Source organism: Equus caballus, chromosome 21 (genome assembly GCF_041296265.1).
Source record: "Equus caballus isolate H_3958 breed thoroughbred chromosome 21, TB-T2T, whole genome shotgun sequence".
Taxonomy (NCBI): domain Eukaryota; kingdom Metazoa; phylum Chordata; class Mammalia; order Perissodactyla; family Equidae; genus Equus; species Equus caballus.
The window spans coordinates 46,474,901-46,491,036 of record NC_091704.1 but is presented as its reverse complement, the minus strand read 5'-3'; the positions used below and the strand labels follow the sequence as shown (position 1 = coordinate 46,491,036).

The window sequence follows — 16,136 nt, the reverse complement described above, 5'->3', positions numbered from 1 at the left end:
GCCAAAGATTAGTTGACCATATATGTGTGGGTTTATTTCTGGGCTCTTAATGCTGTTTTCTTGGTCTGTGTGTCTGTTTTTGTGCCAGTACCGTACTGTTCTGATTGCTATAGCTTTGTAATATAGTTTGAAATCAGGAAGTGTGATGCCTCCAACTTTGTTCTTCTTTCTCAAGATTGCTTTGCCTATGGGGGTCTTTTGTAATTCCATACAAATTGTAGGATAGTTTTTTCTATTTCTGTGAAAAATGCCATTGGAACTTTGGTAGGCATTGCATTGAGTCTACAGATTCCTTTGGGTGGAATGGATATTTTAACAATATTAATTCCTCTAATCCAAGAACACAGGATATCTTTTCCATTTATTGTGTCTTTAATTTCTTTCATCGATGTCTCATAGTTTTCAGTGTACAGATCTTTCACTTTTTTGGTTAAATTTATTCCTAAGTATTTTATAGTTTTGATGTAACTACTCTTCTTATTTCTATTACCATACATTTATTTTGCCCATTCTTGAATTCATATAGCACATACTGTGTGAGCAGAATCATGAAGTGTATACATTTGTGACTGGTTTCTTTCACTCTATATACTGCTTTTGAGATTTTGCGTGAATAAATATTCATTCTTCTTCTTTCTTTAAATTGCTGAGTAATATTTCATTGCACAAATACACCATAATTTGTTTATTTATTCTCCTGTTGATGGACATTTATTTTTCCTTCCCCCCCCCCCCCCCCCCCCCCCGGTTTGGGACTGTTATGACTAAAGCTGCAGTGAGCATTCTGATAAAAGTCTTTGTGTGAACATATGTTTTCATTTCTGTTGCGTAAATACCTAGGAATGGAATTGCTGGCTTGTAGCATAGATGTATGTTTAACTTTATAAGAAGCTGCCAGAGTAGTATTGTTTTACATTCGCACTGGCAATATATGAGAGTTATGCTTGTTCTACAATCTTATTCACATTTGATTGTCAGCTTTTTGATTTTAGCTATTCTGATGGGTGTGAAATGGTGTCATATTGTGATTTTAAATTGTATCCCCCTGGTACCTAGTGATTTGTGAGCCTCTTTTCATGTGCTTGTTGGCTACTTCACTTTTGTGATCTGTCTCCTGAAGTATTTTGCCCATTTTTAAATTGGGTTATTAATCTTTTCTGTTATTGACTTGAAGAGTTCTTTTTTTGATATGCTTGATATGTCAGATATAAGTATAATGAATATTTCTCTCAGGCTTTCACTTGCTTTTTCGTATTTTTAATGGTGCTTTTTGATGAGCAGAGTTTTTTTTATGTTGGTGAAGTCTTTTTTTATATGTTTAGTGCTTTTTTTGTATCCTCTTTAAGAAAATTTGCCAACCCCAAAGACACAAAGACATTCCTTTTTTTTTCTTTGAGAGCTTTATAGTTTTAGTTTTTGTGTTTAGATCTCTGATCCATCTCAGATGAATTTTTGTATATACTGAGAGGTAGGAATCAAATTTTAGTTTTTTCCTGTATTTTTATCAATTTTGCTTATCACCATATGTTGAAAAGACTTTGTTTTTCCCATCGAATTGCTCAAGTGCTGTGGCCAAAACTCAGATGACTGCATAAATGTGGTTTTTGGACTCTTTTTTCTGTTTCACCATTGATCTGTTTGCCTGTTCTTACACCAATTTCAGACTGTCTTGAATACTGTAGCTTTAGAGTATATCTTGAAATCTGGTAATGTGAGTCCTCTAATTTGTTCTTCTCTTTTAAGAAAGTTTTGCCTAGTCTAAGTTCTTTCCTTTTTCGATATAAATTTTAGAATCAACTTGTCAATTTCTACAAAACACCTTCCTGGGATTTTTTATTTGGATTGTATTGAACTGTAGACCAATTTGGGGAAAAATTGACATCTTAAAAATATTGAGTCTTCCAATCCATGAACACGGTATACCTCTCTATGTAACTGAGTCTTCTTTAATTTTTCTCGGTAATGTTTGTAATTTTCTATGTGGCAGTTCTGCATATCTTTGATTAAGTTAATTGCTAATAATTTTATGTCTTTTGATATTGTTGTAAACAGAATAAAAAATTCATTTTCCAATTGTTTGTTGGTAGTGTATAGGAATATAATTGGTTTTGTATGTTGGTTTTGTATTATTTCTGTTTTTTAGATAGGGATGTTTACTATTGATATATCTTTAAGATCATGGACTCAGTCTGCTTTTAAGCCTATCCAATAAATATTTCTTTTTCAAAATTGTACTTCTCGGTTCTAGAATATCCTTTTGGTATTTTTTTTTCTGCTTCCATTTCTCTGCTGAGATTCCCCATGTGGTCACTCTTTTGGGCCATCTTTTTCTTCAAGTCCTTGAACATATTTATAATAGCTGCTTCAAAGTCCTTATCTGCTAATTCCAACATTTGGCTCATCTCAGGGTCAGTTTCTGTTCACTATATTTTTTTTGACTATAGGTCACCTCCATTGCCCCTCTATTTCTAGTATTTTCGATTTTTATACTGGATATTGTAAATGATATATTGCAGAGATTATATTCAGTTATGTTCCTCTGAAGAGTAATTTTTGTTCTAGCAGGGAGTTATGCTGACTGACCACTTTGAACTTTTGGAAAGTTGGTTTTCTTTTTTCTCAAGAAGAAAGAAAGTGGTTCTCTTTTGGTTTTGCTCTTAGTCTTAGGATGAATCCTTAGTCTTTGGACATAGTCTTTACTCCTAAGGTGCAGCCCACATAGGGTTTTACTGGGAAGCCTGAGGTATTACCCAAGTTCCTCTAACTTGGTGGTATTAAGCTCCACACTTCTGTGCAGAAGGTAACAGTTCAGATGTTCTTTAACTTCTTCAGCCTTCCAGCTGTTGCTTTCTCCTGGATTCCTTGGTATCTTCCACGTGTGTGTGCAGTTTAGGAATCAACCAAGGATAATAGAAATTTATGGACAGATTTGGGCCCTCCCTTCTCTGTGGCTCTCTTCTCCCTGTGGTTTACTTCCTCATCATATGTCCTCGATATCAGCTCTGAACTACAGCCTCTGACCTCTAAAGGCAAGAAGGTTGTAACTTTCTGCTTGAGTTCTGCCTGCTCTGTGCCTCCTGGACCAGGTACAGCACCCTCAGAGGAACTGAGTTCTCATACAGTGTGGTCCCTTGCTTCAAGGGTCACATTGACCTTGAACTCCAACTTCTGCCTGCTTTTGGCCACTTTCCTGTGCTTTCATTAGTTCTTTTTAAAATATTTTATCCAAAGTATATAATTGCTTTTTGTGAAGTTAAACTGATAAAAACTACCCTGCCACTACTGGAACTCTGTTTTCAAAAACATAACCATAATAGTATTATCACACCTGAAAATTTCCAATAATTCCTTAATTTCATCAATAGACAGTGTTCAAAATGTAGGAAATTAAGTTTTTTGCAAGACAGATGATATTTAGTTTAGTTTGTTTTCTTGGTAGCAAACTTAAAAAAAAGTTCACTCATTCACTGGCTGAGAATTATATTGTTAGTTTCAGTATGAGCATCCTGTATTGGTGTTAAAACCTAGAAGTCCTTCCCTTAGCAATAGCTATTGAACCAATTTTTATGGCAATCCCAACTACATGGGACCCAGTCATGAGCAAAGAAGTGTGTGAAAAGGCCTTTGAGCTGCTAAAACTGACATATAAGCTATTAATTTATCATAGAAGAATCTCTCCTCACTCAGGACCTATTTACCCCCCATTTTAAGTATGACTATCACATGCTTTGCAATTTCTTTCTCCAGCTTACAGAACATTAGTAGTAGGAAGCATAAGAGAGGAGGATGACATGCTAGAGGCAGGCACAGTGAGAGTAGCAGGTAGTGACAGGTGCCAGTGGAGTCAACTCAAGTGAGTGCAGTCTCCGTATTAGAGGCAGGGATAGGTCCTAGGGAAACTAAGATACCTCCCATATGGCTTGCACATCAAGGAGCTTGTGTAGCGTCGGGGTATACAGATGTGCAAAAGTGTACGGTAGACTAGTGAGTGAAATAATACAAGTTTGCACTAAGAACGCTTGTGGAAGAAAGGAGGAATTGGGTGGTTCAGGGAAGGCTCCAGCAAGAACAAGTTTGAGTGGCTCACAGAAGGTTCATATATCCATTTGGGTCCTGGAAGGAAATAGAAGACAGATTGAAAGGAAATGAAAGAGAACTTGATAAACATACTATTACACAGGTATGTGCAGAGTTAAGGAGAGTCGGCAAAGGATGGCAACAAACTCCAGGGCTTGCAAAAGTGGGAAGCTGTTGCCACCTTTAGACCAGAATGGGCAAGAGGAAGGAGAGGTTACTGGAATTTGCAAGGCCTTTGGCAGCTTGGGAGAGCCACCTGTGACATCTGTGGAGGAGTGCAGCCCCTGACATCCTGAAGTTTATCTCCTTCTGCCCTCCCATCTCCTGCTGAATCCAACCAGAAGCCAGAGGACAAGGAGAGCCAGTTGATGTTGTCCATATATGTCAACCTACCAGGGCACAGGGCTGACTGGAGAAGGACGAAAGGTGGATCTGGAGGGGATAACCTGAGAATATCCTGCAAAGTTGAGTAGGAGTTTGCTTTGGATGAGACAAGGCCCAAGGGGAGGCCGTTCCAAGCCCCAGGGGCTAATGCGTGAAGGTACCTCATGGCGTGCTCAGAGAATCCAAGAGATTTTGTAAAGAGTAGGGCATAGAGTCCATTTAGGCATGTAGCTATTAATGGAGAGTGTTCTTCACCATCCTGAAGCATTTAGACTTAATTCTTTAGCTGTTGAGAACCCTGCAGGTCACCAGTAGGAAGGACTGGATGAGGAGATGCAAAAGAATCAGCAGCCAAGGGAAGGAAGCATGCCAGGAAGGGAGAAAGGTCCCAGCTCATATTCTGTCAGCATAGAAGAAGAAAGATTATCTAGAAACATACAAGTCTGGTGTCAGTATTGTGTAAACAGCACAATACATTCTTCAGTAGTGATGGAGGCTGGTGCACTGTTCATTATCATAGCCTTGCGTATAGAGAATCTCAATAAGGTAATATGACATTCAGCATATTTCTGTTACCAAGGCAGGAATGCATGTGGTTCATTTTAGAAGCATGTCCATCAAAAGTGTTTATATTATTGAAAAAGTTTTGATACTTAGAGAAATAACATTTAAGAACCTGGAATGTTTGCTTATGTGAAACATCTTTTTTTCCGGATGAGGCTGGGTAAATGAAGCTTTGCTACATTTATTATTATTTATCAAGGTTATTACTATTTTCAAGAATTAAGACCATACAGAATAAAGACCCTACAAAACAAAACTTATCATACTTCATATTGAGTGCTAGTTAGAAAACATTAAATCAGTAGATTTTTATTACCTGGTTTGGTTGCTGATGTGCTTGGAGTAGACAGGTCTCTGAAGTAGGACTCTGGTCATACACATTCAGCTTGTTTACATGCTCCTTTGGCATAACAGGACTTTTTGGTTGTAGCTGGGGCAGGGTCAACTTCAGCTAAGTCCATGGCTTACCAGAAATCCTGATTCATTTGGTCTGAGTTATGCTGTATTAGCTGCTGGTTTAAAGATTTGCTTAAGAGATGAGGGACAATTAGCTTGTTGTCCCATGTCCCCTCTCCTCCTTTCTTATTCCATCTTCTGTCCTCTTATTCCCTCTCCAGGTGTGGGTTCTGTCCCTCCCTCACCCTGAAGTACGTTGACAATCTTGGTCTTCTCTTTTGGACTATCATTGGTCTTTCCAGCCTACACACTCAACTTGTAGAGTGACCCAAGTATTGGCCGATTACAAACAGACGCTCGAGCACAAAGCTGTTTTCCAATATTAGCTGCCTGAACGTGTGTGTCAATAGGATAAATGTCATAACTAGCCAAGCCTGATTTGGACCCCTTCTTAAGAACTTGCCCACCCAACATTTTCTGGAGTTTTGACCCCATCCACTGACCAAGATCTCTTCTTTCTGTTAGGATGTTAGTCAGCGTCTCGCTCATAGGATAATAACGGTACCGATCTATGAACGTTTTGTAAGGACTAAATGCAATAAAACTTGTGTTTACCCAGCTCCTAGCATATGGCACATGTTCAATAAAAGTTAGCTGTTATAATTATAAATAAGGAGACTGCTTGACTTTGTTCAATCTAGCATTTTGTAAACATGTTTAATCACAATGCTACTATTTCTAGAGCCATCCGTTAACATTTTAAGGACCGCTGCTTCTATGGAACACAGCTTGGGAAACTCTGAATTAAGAACTGAACAAAAATTAAGCTGCTAGCTGTTCACAGTGAGTGACTAAATCAGTAATGCTTAAACTAGGAGTTGGGGTTCTGGATCTGAGCTCAGTCCTTACCACACCTTGAAATCGCTTAAATAAAAGGGGAGAGGGTTCATTTTAAGACATGAAACAGAAATGAAAAGAGGTGGTCCTTATCCAAAGCCTGGACTTTTGCTCATCTCTTAATTGTAATCACATCTCCAAGAGGACTCAGGAAATTCAGGGAAAGCTGTTTGAAGTTCTCAGCACCAGCTTAAAAGGACATCATCAAGTTGGATAAATTAGGATTTACATGCTCCTTCTGATTTCGGCCTTTCAGAAATAATAAGGTCAGAAACCGTGCCCCGGTGTTCCCTTGTCTCCATCTCCTTTTGGTTTGGTCACCCCTCTTCCTGTCTTGGGTCTACCTCACCTCTTGGTGAGCATTGCACCAAAACTCCCATAGGGTTTTGGTTTATGGGTTTGTTCCCCTTGACATTATGCCTGGCAGGAACACAGAACCTTGGGAAGAGAGGCCGTTAAGTGTCCAGAGCAGTCTGTGGGGGTCGGGTCACCAGTCTTTCCAGAGGAACATCTGGTCGGGCACTGGTGGGACGTCAAGGCCAAGGACAGATATCACTCACTTGATCCTCTGAAAGCCAGAGAGAATTATGTCATTATGTATGTGCATTTCTCAACTAAGCCTTCAAGCCTGATAGTTGATGAGAAGCATCTGTACATGATGTGTGTTTGACACATTCAAAGGGCAAATATATCAGATGGCTGAATTCACTGCATGAGCACTGGGGGAATTATTTAAAGTCATTTTTATTTGCTTGTGCTCCACATCCACCAATTTCAAGAGTCTAATTCCATGGAATTCTCCTCTTTCTTATTGTTCCCTATGAGCAGGCCCCAAAGTGGCTCTACTTGCTGAGGTTTCTTCGTGTAAATGATGCCATGTGCCAGCACTCTGGTGCCTGTGCTCAGCCTCCACTGCTGCTCCAACCATTAAAAGGGCAGCTGGCTGCTGTAATATGGGAGACGAATGAGGGGTCTTAACTTGACCAGAGTTGCTTTTCTTCAATGATCTATTTTGTTTCAGGTGATAAGAGAGAGAAAAATCTGCTTCTATTGGCAGGCAGCCACACTTTAGGCCATTACGGCATTGCTACAGGGGCAGAGCTGAGCCCAGGATGGAGACAGTTATTCAGGCAACCTAGGGCAAACCTCCATCCCAAATAAGTCATAACTTCAGTATGGGGAGAAAGAAATCTGCTAGACAGTATGAGGATGCTTCGGCCAAGCACAGGGCTGCACCCTGGCTCTCTCCCTGATCTGTCCCTCACTGTTAGTAAGCCACTTGTCCTTTGCATTTCCTCAGAGTTCAACTAGGATAGGGATGAAGATTTTCAACCTAACTTTCCTCAAGGCCAAAATAAGTCAATAAGTGACCAAGTGTGAATTCCACGAAGGCAGGCTCGTATAGAAGAGCAGACATTGGGGTGTCTGTCAGTAAGAGTGAGAATTCCCTGTTTTGGGTGTTGAGGAGGTTGTGATATTACTAGGTTTATGGAAGTTCCTGCTGTTTCTATAATTTTGGACTTTTAATTTCATGATTCAAAAGAAAATTGAAAGAAAACAGATAGTATCTATGTTTTTATTATATGGAGGTCATATGTACAGTGTTCATCAAATGCATAATATTCTTTAACATTTCACCTACCCAGGCAGCATGCCCAGACCATTTCCTTCTGTGGTCCACCTTCTCAAGTGGCCCAGGAGGGCAGGACAAGTTCATTTTCAGGGTCTTATTACTAATCAGACAAGGTGATGCTGCCACTGCTCCTGCTGTGATAGGGAAAGGCAGGTCCTGCACCCATCTCTCCTCTTACCTGTCTGCCATCAAAATTTCCTTGTCTCCTATCTCCCCTTCAACTGGATGGGAGGTCAAGGGTCATGTCTTTTTCAAAAGACTCTTGAGGATGCTGCCCAACACCCTCATCTTCCGTCATTTGCATTGGGAACCACTGGTTTGTGGTAAGGAAGATGGAACCACTGCGTGACATGCTTGAGTTCATGTGGATACCGCAAAGTGAAACCCCAGGACAGTGTAGCCTTGCATTTAACTTTGGTAGCTTTCTTCCACTCATCTCTATCTGAGAGCTTTACAGCCTTTCTCAGATATCTAGATGAACTGGGAGCTGGATTGCTGCCGTGTTATTCACTCTCCCTTTCCAGAACAGCTGAGGCAGGCAGCATTCTTTGCTTACTTGTTTGGAACACTAGCACCGAGGAATTCGTCTATGAATCTGCCTCTCCAAAGAGAAATGAGCAAGACTCTACTCACTGTCACAGGTTGGAGCCATGTCATGAATGGCAAGTCTTTATGCTCAGTTAAAAAATAACAAGATTTCTATTCATCTTTCCCCACGATAGAGGATTTTAAAAGAAACACTAATAAACAGGCATGACTGACAGGTGCTATCAGAGAGGAAGGCCAATGACGAAAATAGTGTTCTTTTGTTTGGAATACCTGCTGCTGGCCAGCTACAGAGAACAAAATCAAGAGAATTGAGATGAAGTGATGGAAAAGTTAACGCCAGCTTGCTACCTTGTTCTGTCAAACTTCCCAGAGAGAGTGGAAGATGGTGAATGATTTCCATCTTGTTTGAATGACAGACACTTTATTTGATACATAGCACAAACAATTATTACTCTGAAGCCTTCCCCTCATGGTGGTCCACTTCACAACTGCCTTGTGTAGAGTCCATCCACGTGTACCTATGGAGCAGTTTGGTGGAGATTGTAAACTCCCTGGGCTCAGGAACTGTTCTCTTAACTCTGTTCAGCATCTAGCAGGGGAATGGTTGCACTTAGGAATTTAATTAAGACTAATGACAGTAAGAAGGACTTTCTGGCTAGAAGTGATGCTAAATAGAAAAGATCGCTCAGGTGAGGGAATCTTATTTTCTGGGATCAGTAACAATAGCATGACCTGTCAGTCAGGACTTTGAGGTTCAAGTGTTCTGACCAGGTGTTCTGACCAGAGGCAGAGGGACAGGCCAGATGGCCTTGTTCATTTTTGCCTGGAGGTCCAGTGAAAAGTGTTGGCAACTTAAAACTGGATTTTTTTCTCTCTCATTTATTTATTTTTTAATTTGTGCTTCCAATTTTCACTGTCTATAATGTGCTAATGGGCTTTCCTCCCATTAAAAACACGTGTGGATGTGAGATGTTCTCCTCGAGAAAACACGGTCTCTAGGGTTTTGCTCCTGGCTTGAGGTCCTATGAGGTAGGTGTTATGAAACTCCCCCGCAGCAGGCTGGGGTGCCAGCGAACCTCACAGGGGATCATTAGCTCTCCTGCTAATTTTGGTAGGAGAGGGAGACACTCAGCCACTTTAAGAGGAAAGAAGGTAAATTTTGTGATTCATTTGGAAATCAAGATAGAATGAGTTTTCAGACCTGGGTGTGCGTTCAGAGCCTGTCTGTTCTCTTCTACCATCAAACCTATTAGGACAAAAGTAATCCAGGTTCATGTTTCTCAGCTAGATAATCATCCTTCCCATCCTGGATTGCAGTGGGGCAGCTCAGAGGACGTATCAAGAAGGAAGGATGGGGAAGGGCCAGAGAGGAGGTGGTGCTGGGGCACACGTCCTGTGCTTTGGGTGGCTGACGGCAGCATGGTGGTGCTGGGTTATGATTTGAGAAGGAATCAGGAGGAGAAGGAAGAGAGGAGGATAGGTGATGCCCAGCAGCTGATACTTCACAATTTAAGGAGGGGTTGTCTGAGGCTAAGGACTCTAAGGAGTATAGAGGGAACAACCCACAATTACAAAGTGCAGGAAGACTGGGGACAGTGATGCTCTTTTGGTCTTCAAAATAAGGAGAGAATTAGACCAGAGTTTTTCTCAGGCACCTTACATCTCCCATATCCATGATTCTGTAACTTCCTTCTCTAGCATGGTGGTTTTGATACAGTTATCAAATAGGAGATGGTTCTTTTGAAAAAATTATTTTTATTATGGCCTGAGAATTAAATTACACATCTAAAGTCCACTTACTAGAACTTAATTCGTGAGCATGCATACTTTACAAACCATGATTACTTCATGGCCCAAGTGAAGATTTCGTATTCCATTGGAAAATTGAATTAGCATAGCCAAATCAGCGGAAAATTATCTTTGACTAGTAGATGTTATTTGTATACCGTTCTTCTTTGCCTAAGAAAATGATGATTCTGAGACTTAAGTTTGATGGCTAAGAGTAAGAGCCACTGTCTACTATTTGCATTCATGGTCTCAGGAACTGTTTTAGATGTTTTACATGCATTGGTTCATTTAATCCCCAGAAGAGCTCTATGGGATGAGTACGTCCTAAACCCCCATTTAACCAATGAGGAAATTGAAGATTAGAGAGATTAAGTAACATGTCAGGGCTAGGATTAGACTTTGGGTCCAGTGGCTAACTAAGGGCTCCCCTGTGAACCAGCACTCTCTTCTGCTTTCCACCTCTCCCAGAGGGTCAGCGGAATGGCCAGCTTGGGCTACACCTGTCATACTTGTTCAGAATTACGGGCATGACATTGTGGTGCCAAAATATGAACAAGGTGGTGCAGAAACACAGCTAGGAAGTGGCAGAGCTGGGTAGTGAGTCCAGGCTCTTTAACCATTATTCTAAACTGCCCCTGAGCCATAGGCTTTGGCAAATCTGAAATATTTACTTCTGTGATGGAAACAAGACTTACTGTTCTTAGGGGGTGGGATGGGGCCAAGTAGAACTGGAGGTTGAGCCATGTCTTCTGTGAATGTTGTGTATTTGAACCAGGTGATGCAGCTCTCTTCCTACAGGATCTCTTTCTAGGGATGGGGCAGGGAATGCCCTGCACAAAGGCTCACTGTGGTCATCTGCAGGTTGCCCAGTTCATTCTGCTGCATGGCATTCCATTCTTGACACTTACTCATGAAATAAGAAAGTTTGAATTGTTTTTGTACTTTTGTACAGAATTTGTAAGCTATTCAGTGTTGCAAGATTGTATTTGCTCATTTCATGTTCAATGAGTGTTACAACTGGTTTAAATCTGATATTAGAACTTGCCAAATGGTACTTATAGAAAGAAACAAGGCTTAAAGAGATTAAATGAATTCCCCAAGTTCACGTGAAGCTGTAAGTTTCTTGAGTGCCAGGGCTTGAATTACTCGAGCCAGGATTCAACTGGGATAAATCAATATCCAGGCCTGTTTCCGTTCCTCTTCTTCAAGCTTGGCAGGGGGTGGAGGTAGGGAATCGTCAGATACATATGAACCACTCTGAACACAAATTGGGAGGAGAAACTGAGATGCTATTGCTGATAGAAGAGAGGACACAAATGCCAGGCAGGCAGGAATGGCAGTACCTACTCCTCTTTGCATCTTTAGCACTCTGGGAGGCATTTAATAGTATTTGAGTATGAATGAATGGATCCCTACTGTTGTTTTAGTCATGTTCCACGTTCAGAGCATGGAGAGATCACAGGGCCATTGAAGATGGAAAAGACTTCAAGGGAGAGGTTGGTTTCAAGTTGGCTCGAGGTAGAGAGCAGATGTGGGAAGAAAGAGGGTACCTGTGCAGAGGGAACTAGGGAAAGGCGGATGCACCTGGAATACTTAACCAAGTCTACAGGTACAGTTTTCTTGACCTCTGTAGTATCTTGTCTGCTTTCCAAATTCCCAAACTGGGAAAGGCTTTTCCTTACTAAGCCAATGCCAGGAAAACTGTGGCATTTTTCTTGTTAGCTACCCTTTTGTCCACCTCTGCCATTGCTATGGGCCTGGAGTTAACCATTTTTTGTTAACCATTTTGATTTGCTTACGTAGTTCCTGAACATGAGTCGTTTGGTGTTTGGGCTCACCCAACTGGGCTTTTCTTTCCAGGTTAACATGTTTGTGGAAGGATTCCATGATGCCATCCTCCTCTACGTCTTGGCTTTACATGAAGTACTCAGAGCTGGTTATAGCAAGAAGGATGGAGGGAAAATTATCCAGCAGACTTGGAACAGAACATTTGAAGGTGAGGATTCAGTCTATAAGGTGACAACACTCTATCGCTGATCGAGCTGCTTCTTTCCTGGTTCTGTTTTTTCTCTTTGACAACTGTGGGACTTTGCCAGTGTCTTGCTTTTCTCAGCTGTAAAGTAAGGATAATAAGTCGAGATCCACCCACCTCACAGGTGTTGTGGAAATTAAATGAGATAAAGCTCGTGAAAGTGCTTTGAAAGAGTCCCACTGAGATAGGAAGTGCCTTGTCTCCTTCTGCTGGTTAGGTAACAACGTTGTGCTTCTTAAAATTAAATTTATCACAGGCCTCATTCACAACAGATAATCAGTTTGTCAAGAGTTCTGTGATCCGTTTTAAAAGGAGTAATCCCAGATATACATTCCTCTGTTCGAACCTAGGTGGGTTGAGATGATGGGAGGTCCGCCTGAGCCCTCTGCTTTAATTTTATTTTCAGTTTCCTCTTTTTTTTTTTAAAGATTGGCGCCTGAGCTAGCAACTGTTGCGGATCTTTTTTTCCTGCTTTTTCTACCCAAATCCCCCCAGTGCATAGTTGTATATTTTAGTTGTGGGTCCTTCTATTGTGGCATGCGGGATGCCACCTCAGCATGGCCCAACGAGCAGTGCCAAGTCTGTGCCCAGGATCTGAAGCGGTGAAACCCTGGGCTGCCGAAGCGGAGCACGGGAACTTAACCACTCGGCCATGGGCCAGCCCCTATTTTATTTTTAAAATGATGAATATTAGCTGTTGCTTTTTTTTAAGAACAGAGAAGTGTAAGAACAACAACCAAAAAAATGGCCCATCATCTCATCATTCAAGCAACTTCTGTTGACTTTTAAAAATGTACAAGAAGGAGACTGTTCCTGGCTGGAAAATTTAAACAGTACAAAAATGTACAAAATGAAAAGTGAAAGTTTTCCTTCCCACCCTAGGCTCCTCTCCCCACTGTAATCACTATTAACGATTTCCTATGATTCGGTCTAAAAATATTTTGTGCCTTCTGCCAGAGCATATGAATTTGTATGTCTTATCGAAAAAACTTACATGAAAGGGCTCATACCGTGAATGCCATTCTTCATCTTTGCCTTCTTACTTGCATGTTAAGTAAAAGAATGTTCCATATGAGCACTCATAGATTCAACATGTTTTTAAATGATAGTTCCACATTTTCCCACCATATGGCTGTGTAAGAATTTCTCTAGCCGGTCTTCTATTGATGGAGACTTCAGTTGCTTACAGTTTTTGCTATTATGCAAAATGCTATCATGAGCACATTACACGTCCTGATGGATTTTTGTGAGTACATCCAACATGGAATATTCCTACTCATGGGATTTCTGGATTCAAAAGTGTGTTAGTGCCTTTTAAAGTGTGTTAGATATTGCCAAATAGCTTACAGAAAGATCTACTAGTCTGTATTCTTACCAACAGTAAATCAGAGTGCTGGTGGGGCCAGCTTGGTGGCACAGTGGTTAAGTTCACCTGCTCTGCTTCGGCGGCCCAGGGTTCCGTGGTTTGGATCCCGGGTGCAGACATGGTACCGCTTAGCAAGCCATGCTGTGGTAGGCGTCCCACATATGAAGAAGAGGAAGATAGGCACAGATGTTAGCTCAGGGCCAGTCTTCCTCAGCAAAAAGAGGAGTATTGCTGGCAGCTGTTAGCTTGGGGCTAATGTTCCTCAAAAAAAAAAGAGTGCTGGTTTCCTCTTACCTCACCAACACTGAAAGAAAATTAACATGAGACTCAATATGGGAATGATCCAGCTGCTGGAGCTCTGCAGATATCAACTTCATATTCATTCATTATTCATCAAATATTCATTAATGGATGTGCCAGGCACTGTTTAAAGGGCTGAGGATTCACCAGTGAACTGAAAATGTTCCCTGTAAGCAACTGAGCTTACGTGGTAGTGGGGGGACCTGGCGATAAATAAATACTCCGACCAGGGGCTGTAAAATAATGCAGTGTAGGGAGGTAGAGAGTGACAGGATGGGTATGGTGGAACTGCTAAATGAATAGAGTTGTCAGGGAAGGCCTCTCTAATAAGTGGCAGTTGAGTAGAAATCTGAGGGAAGTGAAAGAAATTATGTAGATGTTTAGGAGAGAACATTTAAAGGGAGTAGCCAACGCAGAGACCCTGAGTGTGTCTGGTGGGAGAGGGCTGAGTGTCCTTGGAGGAGCAAGGAGCCTGTGTGGCTGCAGCAGAGCGCATGAGGGGCAGTGTGGGACGAGCCGAAGTCAGAGCAGTCACCCTGGGGGAGACTGAAAGCCACCAGAGAGTTTCGAGGGACATCATCTGTCTTGAATGTTTAAAAGACGTGCGTATGGGAGCTATGTGGACAATGGACTGTAGTATACTGATGGGCATCATTTGGGAACCACTGGCATAGAGTTCCTGCATCCTAACCACTGACTAGTAACCTCAGTCCTCTGGGCTTCTCTTTCATCACTTGTGCTAAGCAGGTTGAACTAGGTGATGCCTGACAGGGGCCCTTTCAGTTCTGTATCGTGCTAACTCTTCCTTAGAGCCCTTTAATGCATTGTGAGCTATGCATGTATTTATTTGCAATCCAACTAAATGAAATTTTTCAGGAGGGCAGGAACAAGTACTGCCAAGTCTAGATTTTGGGCGTTCCTATCCCCTCCACTGCCCAAGCCTGCCCTCAGTTATCAGAAAGGACAGAACAGTACAGAGAGGTCAAGTTCCAGCTAGAGTTGACCGGGCAGTAGCTCTGGTGACAAGTGGTGGAGTTCATTTCTTCTTGGTAGTTTTAGTGAGTGCCACATCTTATTCGAAACTAGAGTGGCATCTGTTTTAACTTTAGACAGATTGTAGGACATGATCAACTCTGCCTCCAGTATTGTCTTGCTTAATCTTTGACTACCTCAGCTAGGGGCTGGAGTCAAACAGGATAATCCAGGGGGCATATTAGGACAGAGTCACATTTCCCAGAAGTTGTGTCTAATACACTGAGAAACCGGCATGTGTGGACACAACCTCGGTAGGCCACATCCTGTTCTTAGCTATTCCTCACTACGTGGTGTGGTCATTTGTTCTTGGTCTTCTGAGGGAGGTTGTTAAGGGAAGGGCAGGTGTCCACAATGGCTGGAATTCAGTTTTGTTTAGAGCCAGGGCATGGACTGAAGTTTCCCATAGACCATCTCGATGACTCCTTTCTAGGGCCAGGTCTACACAGGCAATATGAAATTAACCCTGAAACAATCATCTGTATAGTTCGGTCTAAACTTAAAATCCCATTTGTCCAAATGTAAAGATAATTGAAGCCAAAGTAAGTTTTAAGCTTGAATTGTTTGTAGAACTCATTTTATTTGCTAAACAATGATCAATCTGAAGGTAGCCCCCAAAAGAACTCTAAGAAAAACCTTAACCTTCCTAAAATTAAAAACAATTTTAATTTTAATGGCCACTGTAAGTGACCATTAAGTTGTCAAGGGAAAAATACTCTGGATGTTCTTTGACAAGTTTGGGTTTTATTGCTGTGAAACCTATGATCAACTCTCAAGGCTTTCAATAAATGGCCTAGGAAGAAGCTGAATTTCCTCTCTATGTGAGAGGTCAGAGCGAGAAGGTAAATAGGGCTGTGGCTCAAACCTTGAGCTCCATGACAGGCCAGTAGAAATGAGGGTGGAAAGTCTCATTACTTATGTACAGGAAAATTCTACTGTCAGCCTGACAATCTCACCTTAAGTACAATACTCTTAGGTGAAATCTCACTTGCTAATCGGCCACCCTGAGGGTTCTCACCCCATTTCTTGGCAGAATTGTAATAGCTTAAAGTGTAATGAGGTCTTGGATTACTAGGGCCACCTTGTTTTATAAAATACTCTGCAAAACACTTAGCAGA

The 16,136-nt window shown here is 41.5% G+C and overlaps 1 protein-coding gene across 4 annotated transcripts in view; it reads left to right on the top strand.

Moving 5' to 3' along the window:
* NPR3 (natriuretic peptide receptor 3) overlaps positions 1-16,136 on the top strand; it is a 70,789-nt gene that overhangs the window by 42,975 nt on the left and 11,678 nt on the right. For all 4 annotated transcript variants that reach the window (XM_070246351.1, XM_005604322.4, XM_070246352.1 and 1 more), the window contains exon 4: positions 12,149-12,284. In XM_070246351.1, coding sequence (XP_070102452.1) covers positions 12,149-12,284 — 136 coding nt within the window. The remainder of the gene's footprint in view (positions 1-12,148; positions 12,285-16,136) is intronic.